This window comes from Sinocyclocheilus anshuiensis, unplaced genomic scaffold, assembly GCF_001515605.1.
Source record: "Sinocyclocheilus anshuiensis isolate Anshui unplaced genomic scaffold, SAMN03320099.WGS_v1.1 scaffold944, whole genome shotgun sequence".
Taxonomy (NCBI): Eukaryota; Metazoa; Chordata; class Actinopteri; order Cypriniformes; family Cyprinidae; genus Sinocyclocheilus; species Sinocyclocheilus anshuiensis.
Window position 1 is genome coordinate 1,914,683 of NW_015549559.1, and position 9,348 is coordinate 1,924,030.

General features: G+C 35.9%; 1 protein-coding gene and 1 long non-coding RNA gene across 2 annotated transcripts in view; one reads left to right on the forward strand and one right to left on the reverse strand.

Moving 5' to 3' along the window:
* Positions 1–971: 971 nt before the first annotated feature.
* On the reverse strand, positions 972–5,494 carry LOC107657099 (uncharacterized). The gene is made up of 3 exons (XR_001630638.1): positions 5,422–5,494; positions 3,792–3,794; positions 972–982 (listed from the first exon to the last, which is right to left on the reverse strand). It is a non-coding gene; the product is annotated as an uncharacterized LOC107657099 (long non-coding RNA).
* Positions 5,495–5,969: 475 nt separating this feature from the next.
* Positions 5,970–9,348, forward strand: part of LOC107657080 (bromodomain-containing protein 7-like) — an 11,665-nt gene continuing 8,286 nt past the window's right edge. Inside the window, exons 1-6 of the mRNA XM_016445089.1 lie at positions 5,970–6,118; positions 7,076–7,269; positions 7,357–7,480; positions 7,595–7,652; positions 8,395–8,539; positions 8,736–8,846. Of these exons, the coding sequence (XP_016300575.1) occupies positions 6,070–6,118; positions 7,076–7,269; positions 7,357–7,480; positions 7,595–7,652; positions 8,395–8,539; positions 8,736–8,846 (681 nt within the window). The 5' untranslated portion in view covers positions 5,970–6,069. The remainder of the gene's footprint in view (positions 6,119–7,075; positions 7,270–7,356; positions 7,481–7,594; positions 7,653–8,394; positions 8,540–8,735; positions 8,847–9,348) is intronic.

Below are 9,348 nucleotides of genomic sequence, written 5' to 3' on the forward strand. Positions count from 1 at the left end.
TCATTATATAAATGTTTTAAGATGTTATTAATTTATTTTTCCAGAATAAATAAAAAAATAAATATATAAATACATAGATACATACATAGTTGAGGGGGTGTCTTAAACATTATTGTACTGTACTGTATTATTGTACTGTACTCTGCTGTATTAAGAAGCACTGCATTAGGACTGATGCTGATGACAACCAATGGCATTTGGTGTTAAATAATTTCGGTACACCATTTTTGTAGTACATACAACATCTGTTGCACATTTTTATAATTATGATGGAGGAGAAGATTAGTCAAAGTAAATAGTGATTTAAATTTTAGTGTTATTGTTTGGCTTCAGAAGACTATAGCACATGCGTCTTGAAAAGGCTTTCCTATAGCTCCAACAATACAACATGGCACTAACAATGCCAAAGTCATGGGTTCGATTTCCAGTAAATGCATTAACTCATGATACCAAATGTGTCAAACTAACTGAATTCCCCTTCACTTTCATTTAATGGAAAAAATGCCCTTTTTCTTCAAAGAAAAAAAAAAGTCATACTGATTTAAGTAAATGATCATATATGGATAACAATCCAATTCTACTAGCTCCAAATTCTATGCGCCAAGGTGAAAGAACCTAGTAAGTCTTGATTTTGTTGTTAAATGGTTGCACTCTATGGATGAATGCTTCTGCATTTAGCCTCAGTTACCACTGCAACTTATGGTGCAGCACAATGTATGAAAAAAATAAGCACAAAATTGGTCTTGATTAATACAAAATATTGATATGATCCACCTTTACACTAAAGGTATTTAAAGCTTCTGTAACTCATTACTATAATGTAATGTTTTTTTTATCATATCCTAAAACATCATGGCTACTATAGCTAATAATACATATAGAATATACTATATTATACAATAATATAATTTGTTGTGATCAATAGTTATTAGAAATACAACAGAAAAGGTTTGCTAAGGAAGAATACTATACTGGAAGTCTGCTAAGCATATTTTAGTGGAAATATGAAGGCAATTGGTGTGGAAGGAGAGGAAATCAAATTTTTTGTTCACAGCTTCCCTTACCAAAAAGTAGTATACTTCAAGTTTATTTTAGTAAGTATCTTAAGTAAAGTTCAAGTATATTTTTAAGTATAATTTATGTAGTAGCACACTTGAATAAACTTCTTTTTCGTAAGGGTTAGGCACGGAATGTAGTGTTGCTGACTGTAATAAAACTCTCTGAAAGTTTAATCCACTATCATTTGATTGGGAACGAGTTAAAGACAGCTTCTCTTGCTGGAGCAGAGTCCCATGTTTGGGAGCCAAGGTAAACTAAAGACTTCACAGAGCAGAGTTCTAAGATTTCATGCCAGCAGAGACAGATAATGCACCATGGGTGCACCTGATGAAGGAGTCTGTCTCTATGCAGGCTGAAGAGTACCAGACACAGACAGTTACCGTCCTAAGCAGAACCAGGACCCTATAGCTTTAACCTGCCATGCTAAAACAAATCGCTATAAATCTAAAGCCAAGCCCCAGTTACCTCAGGGTGGACTTCCAAGACTTCAAAGAACACCTGGCCAAGAATCCTAGAAATCCATCTGAAGCAAATCCATATTTTATTCCATTCACTTATGGAACATGTCCAACATACAAAATTAGGGCTAGTGTCATTCCCGATCACAAACAAATAAATAAATAAATGAAAACTATTAGCAGATATACAGTATATGGAAAATACACAAATACATGGGAAATAGAAAGCAAATGCTGAACCAGACAAATATATTTAAGCAAGTCAAATGAGTCACAGAACCAGCTCTTAAGGAACCAGCTGAGTAAACAGTGCAAATGGGTTTCACAGTTAAGGGATTTTTGAGAGATGATTGCGTATATTCTAGTGTGTCAGTGTAAATGATACATAATTGTGCCGTTCCATCCTTCAGGGTGCCTTTCATGTCCAGAGTTGAGTGAAAATCAAGACCAGCCCTGTGTTAGATATTAAAAATGAATCACCAGAACAAATGTGATGATTGTCCCCATGGGTTTGTGGCTGCTTTGATGAGAAATGCATCCAATGGACTGTTTTCAAAAGACATTGAATGTCATTGGCTTGTTGAAGTAAATGAAACTGACCCACCTCACTGTGCTCCTTTGCTTTTGGATCCATCTCTTCAAAGTATGGCCAATATGGTGGTCAGATTCCATTAGATTTTAAGCCATAAATGTATCATAAGAGAGCAGAACATCAATGCCATGGCTTAAAAAATTAGGTCTGGTTACAGTGACAGGATTTATTTCTAACAGTGATTGTTGTAATATTCCTTAATAGTTATTCAAAAGATTCAAAGCAAGCAAGAAATGGCATTACAAAAAGTATGTGATAGAAAAAGAAGATTACGTCCAACATGTCTATTCAAACATTGATAGCTTCCCTCATGTTTAAGGCCTGTTGCAAACAGATACAGCACAGCTTAAATATGGCCATTAAGGCTGTGTGTGTAAGTGAGAGTGTGTGGCTTTATATGAGCGATAAGAGCAAAGGCAACAGTATATGAGACAGGCTGAGATGAGTTAAATCACATCACAGACTGCCTGAAGAACAGCCTGAGGGAGTTCCAGTGTAGAGATAATGGCAGCTTTTGGAAAGCCTATGCCATACCAGAGAAGGACATATTGAGGGTCATGGGTCATTTTTTACATAAAATGCAGATCTGAATCAAGTATTTAATATGTCAGCTAAAAGTGACTATGAATAATAGTTAATGGCTTCATTAAGTAAACTAAAAATCATATGACTTCATTGTAATCCTGATAAATACTCTGCACTGTTCAGATGAATACATAGGTCTAAACTATATCATATACTTCCACTTAACAAAGACCATGGTAGGTATATGTTGTTGTCCTGGATGCATTTATGTTTACTTTCTTATCACGATAAACAATTCAAACTTCAACACCAAGTACTGGCTTTGTAAATTGAAACAATGTACACATTAAATGAAAGCCTGTACTATAATATAAGCGGAAACATTGTGTTCTAATTGTTAGAGTAGTGCAGTGTAGTTCATGTGCATTACATTTCTCCACATTTCCTACATGTAATTCAGATGGGAAAAAAAGGAGTAAGATTTAGTTATGAGTCCTAAGGTTTTGGTATTGGGACTTTCCAGAAATCCATGCATAATCTGCCACATAAAAGACATGACTAACAAACAGGATTAGGCCATAGTTCAATTAGGACATTTAAGTAGCCTATCTTTTCTAAACGTGCCTTAAAAAAAAAAAAAAAACATTACTGGTGTGCATCTTGAGACAAATCAATAGTACTAACATATTTTAAGATATGTCAGTGTAAGTTTTACCGTTAAAACAGAACAGACATGCATTTTAGTCTGGGACTGGGGCTTAAGCCTTGTCTGTGAAACCAGTGAACTGTCCTGTAGCGAATCAGCTCATAAGGGAAATATGAATAATTAATCATAACTAGTTATAATTAATTATAAATATTTAGATCCGCTGTAGATATTTACTTGACCTCTCAGGGTCAACTGTCCACCAGGGCCCATATTCACAAAACATCTTAAGGCTAAAAATAGCTTATAACTCGCCGATTTAGTGTCAATCCTAAATTTTGCTCTAAGAGTAGGCCACAAAGCGTTTCAGCACTAAAACTATAGCTCCTAAATCTATGAAACGTTATAGGAGTAGTGAAGAGGACTCACTAAGACCAAGTCACAAACTAAAATGGCTGTTGCCGGTGTTGTGCCCATTTTCGACCCCAGCCAAATTATCTCAAATTATTACCCTCTCTCGTTGAAATCGCTACCTGGGCCCGTATGTATAAAACTTCTCAGAAATGCTCTTAAGAATAGTCTTAAGCTTTGACTTAAGTGTCAAAAAATTCTTAGTAAAAAGTAGGACTTTTCTAAGAGTACGAGACTTTCATAAAGAAGCTAAAAGCAACTTTCAGTAAAGTCTAAGACTGATTCTTAAGTGTTGACTGAGGTGACACTTAAGTGTTGTGAACTAAGGACTACAATGATGTCAACACAAAATGGCTGACCTCAACCTCTGAATCAGCCAATAGTGAGCCTGCTCATGTAAAGTCACAGCAGCACAACACCAATCATTTAATGTAACTACAATAAAATCATTAAATTAAGACACTGAAATATTTTAATATTTAAATGTTTTTTTTTTTTAATGCTTTGCATTGTGCAAAATTATCACAAATTATTACTGATGCTTCGTTTTCTATTGGTATGTCTCCTCGTTTACAGTTGGAGCAATGATGGGAACATGAGTTCAATCAGTGTCTCCAACAACTCCATGAAAGCCCACAATCCTCATAAAAGTGGCTTGTTTTTGCAATATGGTTTGGCGGTCAGTTGGAAAGTTAATTAATTGCCATATAGTAGTGGCCAAAAGTGAGGTCCGGCCTAGGAAATTTCAATTAACCCTTAATTAAAAAAAATAAATAAATGAATGTTCAAGATTTTGTAAGCATATTGCATAGTTGCTTAGAGTCAGTTGTTTTATTTGTGACAATAATGCAATGAAACATGCCAAATTGTGCAGTCATAATGTTTGGCATGCTATCATACAAAGAAATTATGAACACATGCAAAAACAAGAGGACCAATTAAATATTAATAACTTATTTTGTAGCAACATTAAGTGACCAGTTTTAGCTACTTTCGATTGAAAGCAGTTGGCAACACTGGTCAGTGTTTTTTTTCCCCTTTGTATTTTAGTGGTTTAAGTGAAATGTGGGGTCATTAAAAAAAAAATTCCACACATCACTTTTGGCCGCTGTTGTGTTTGGTGGGGTTAGTGCCACAATATGTAAGACCCTGCTTACTGTGTCATCACCGGTGCATTGCTGAATTTTTCCAATTTTACAGACAAAAAAATTGTATTACTACATTTCTGCAGTTAGAGCATTGACTTGTTGAGTGGAAGAAGTTATTAAATTTCTTACTTTAGTCAGTTACAAAAAAAAGTTTTGTCAGTTGATCTTGACAATCAAGTTTGTATCGTTTTATCAACTCCATATCATCATATAACTCCAATATGTCAGTCATATCTTCGCTGGAAAGTGTTTGTTTCCTTCTCTGTGCTGCCATCTTGTTACTCCTAACTAGGTTAGGAGACCTCTTCAGCTCTCTTAAATAATTTAGGAGCTGGGACCTAGTCTTAACACTTAGGAACCTTTATGAATCACTCTTATTCTTAATAAGAGTAAAATTACATCATTCTAAGAATTTTGACACACGTAGGACTAAAAATTTATTCTGAGCGGCTTTATACATACGGCCCCAGATTGCCTAATCCTAGCTCCACTCCTGATCCTAACCCTTCCCCCACACCTAACTTTAAACCTACCAATACTAGGGGGTAGTAATCTGGCGGGGGTCAGAATTGGGCACAACACCGGAGCAGAAACATTTTAGAAACGTTTGACGATAATGAGATTTTAAAAAGGTGTCGCCTTAATCACGAGGGTACGACTGTTGTTTTCATTACTAAATTGGGCAAGAAGTATTAGCTGTTCTTGCTTCCAGTTTGGTTTTCTTTTACGTTTACATGCCTTACTATCAGCCATGATTATTCTACTTTGTTAATTAAAAGGCTGTTTATATGCAGGTCTCTGCTTATGATGCCTCAGTATGCTACTGTGGTACATAGTGTAAAACTGTTAAGCTCGTTTTTTGTTTGTTGCTCTTACCGGTCTTGGAGTTTGGCATTGTGGGACACTGTATTACATAGTATTTCAATGGCATTTTTTCCTCGGCTCTGATTCGTGTTTAAAAAAAAAAAGGTGTTTTTATATAAAAGTTTGACTCTGTTATATTATATTTAACTATTTATTTATGAAATTACAGTCGGTTTATTGTCAAATAATAAAAAAAAAAAAAAAAAGTCATGGTGCATTAACTGCAAATCACACCGCCGAACATTAGGCGCCGCTGTTTGAATCCTGCGGCTTCATGAGAGGCGCTCTGAAATCTTTACCGACACAAAACAAAGAGCGGACTGGTCAAGCACTGACCTGGCTGAACCTTCAGCTTTACTTTAAATTATGGGCAAAAAGCACAAGAAACACAAATCAGAGAAGCACACACACGACGGTAGGTCACACACGATACATTCACCATGCTGGAGAATATTTCACTATAGACTGAAAGCCTGCTTTAAGTTACATTATGAACTCAGATGAGCTATGAAGCAGCACTCAGACTCTAATGCTGTCAGATATTACATGTCCACAACGTGATGTTAATACAGTAAATGTTCTGATTTATATAGAATAACAGGCCTATGTGTTTTCTCATTAGCTTTATTTGCAGGCTACCAAGCTGGCTAGCAGCTGTTTTGCTCCGGAAAACTAGCAGCTGTTGCTCAAAACATCAGATTAGTGAAGTCAGCAGCAGAATTAGTTGTAGGTTCTTTTCCATAAATGTCTTAAATCTAAATCCAGATGAAAATGCATTGAGCATCACCAACTGTAATAAACGATAATAATAAAAAAATAATTTTGACTTGTTATGTGGTTTTAAAAGAGAGGATATTTCAGACTCTGATACATGCAGTGGTCTATGAGAAGAGTAGATCTTATCAAATGAGGGAACTATTTGTTAAATACATATGCATTTTTTAATACAGCTGTATATATAGAGTAAGTAATGCACAAATTTGTACATACATCTTCTGTTCTAGATTCATACACATTATTATTTATTGTTAAGTCTTATTTAAATATGTCTGTTCTCATGTCAGATATGTATGTATATATGTATGCATGTATGTACCAAGAGCTTCTTAAAAACCACAACAAATTCCTTGTGTGTTTGCGCACACTTGGCGAATAAAGCTGATTCTGATTCTGATTAGTGCTAAAACGATGACACAATAAAATATTAATGTTCTCCTAGTTGGTTTTTCTAACAAAAGCCAGACAAAGAGACACGGGATATACCAGGTGTTCAAATCAGATTCAGTGTATAGCCATGGTAATGAATGGGACAGTATTTCAATATTATATTATATTATTGTACTAAATCACAATGTTGTGTCTGGCCTTTCAGAGCGTCCACTGAAGCTGGTGTTGAAAGTGGCTGGGAATGAGGTCACCACAGGCAGCCCTAGCCTCAAGAGTGTTCACAACGATTCTGTAGATTACGACAAACACAAAGACAAGAAAAAGAAGAAGAAAAAGAAGGACGAGAAGGACAGAGCCAGAGCCAGTCCTCCAGTGTCACCGGTTGACAAAAAGAAAAAGGTGGGATATGAATACTGTGTTTTTGTGCTTTACTTTTGATGTTTACTTGCCTACTACATCCTAATCAATGTTATGTGTGTCTCATAGATGACCAAAAAAAGGAAGGGCCCAGACTCTGTGGATCCAGACTGGGATGAGCAGAGCAGAACTCCTGCTCGCTCCGATGTGTCCCAGGACAAGCCCCTCACCCTCTCACTTGCCAAAATGGAAGGTAGAGCTGCGCACCCTTTCATGGTTTAGAACGGATCTGTTTTAATGATGTTGTTTTGAGGGATTGAGTGCTTGTGCTGATTATTTGTCGGTTATGACTTTTGTAATTCCTCAGAAAAAGAGCAGACGCCTCTACAGGAAGCTCTGAGTCAGCTCATCCGACAACTTCAGAGGTAGGATTAAATATTGCTAACCTGTGGACAATTTGTGTTTAGACAGGTTGTGGATGTATGCATAACTAATGTGCACTAACATTCAATGGTTTTGGGGTTAGTAAGGTTTTTTTTGTGTGTTTTTTTAAATAAGTCTCTTTGATCAAAAACAGCAATATTGTGAAATATTATTACAATTTAAAGTAACTCTTTTCTATTTTAATATATTTTTAAATATAATTTATTCCTGTGATGGCAAAGCTGAATTTTCAGCATCATTACTCCAGTCTTCAGTGTCACATGATCTTTCAGAAATCATTCTAATATGCTGATTTGCTTCTCAAGAAACATTTATTATTATCAACGTGGAAAACTGTTGTGCTACTTTTTTTGTGGGAAACATCATACATTTATGAGGATTCTTTGGTGAATAGAAAGTTTATATAGCATTTTAATTTGAAATATAAATGGTTTGTAACACTACTTTTTGATCATCACTTTTGATCAATTTATTGCATCCTTGATGAAAAGAAGCATTAATTTCTTACATATTGACCCTAAACTTTTGAATGGTAGTGTATAACTTTGAAACTGTTCTCTTGCACAACTTAAACAACACCTCTGATTCTGCATCAGTAGTCTTTATCTGTGTATCTTATTGGACCTGTGTTGTGGGGGTTATATTCCTGTGGTGTATGATCATAATCCTGTCTATAATTTCTGCGAATGAAAGCCGAACGCTGCTGGCTGCTGTTTATTGCAGGAAGGACCCAAGTGCATTCTTCTCATTTCCTGTGACAGACCTGATCGCTCCAGGATACTCTCTCATTATAAAGAGACCCATGGACTTCAGCACTATGAAGGAGAAAGTGAAGAAGGAGCAATACCAGTCACTTGAGGAGCTCAAGGTAATATAATCATCACAGCTGTTAACACTAGCACACAAAGTAGTTGAATGATTGAATATGCCAGCTGCCTTAATTTGCCATAGAACATTTGAATTAGTCATAGAACATTTGAATATTGATGGAGGTAATTTAGACAAAAATACATCCCGTTTATTTTGACAAAATGGTTGACTATGCTGTACTGTTCTCCCAACAGCTGGATTTCAAAGTGATGTGTGAGAATGCTTTGATCTACAACAAACCAGAGACAATTTACTACAAAGCCGCAAAGAAACTCCTTCACTCTGGCATGAAGATCTTGAGCAAGGTGAGTTGGAAAAACCTGAACAATTGTATTGGAACTTGTATTTCATTTAGAAAGTGTCAGTGAAACCAAACGTGTTTTAACACCAGAGGGCACTGGTGTGCTGTGTACAATATGATGTAGGTTATACCCATTCAAATCTATCAACTGGAGTCATGGCCAAAAGTTTTGGCAGTGACATCAATTTTGTGTTTTGTAAAGTTTGCTGCTTCAGTATTTGTAGATAATTTTTCCACATGTTTCTATGCTATACTGAAAAACAATGATAAGCATATCATAAGTTTTAAAGGCTTTTATTGGCAAACAAATATAATAAATCAATATTTACAGTGTTGACCCTTGTTCTTCATAACCGCTGCAAATCGCTCTGGCATGCTGGATATTAGCCTCTGGGCCAAAACCTGACTGTCAATCGAGATCCATTTTTGCCTTATTAGTTCTCGGAGTCACACTTTGTGGCCTTCTGCTTGTCCACTCGCCTTTTGAGGACTGACCACAGGTTCTC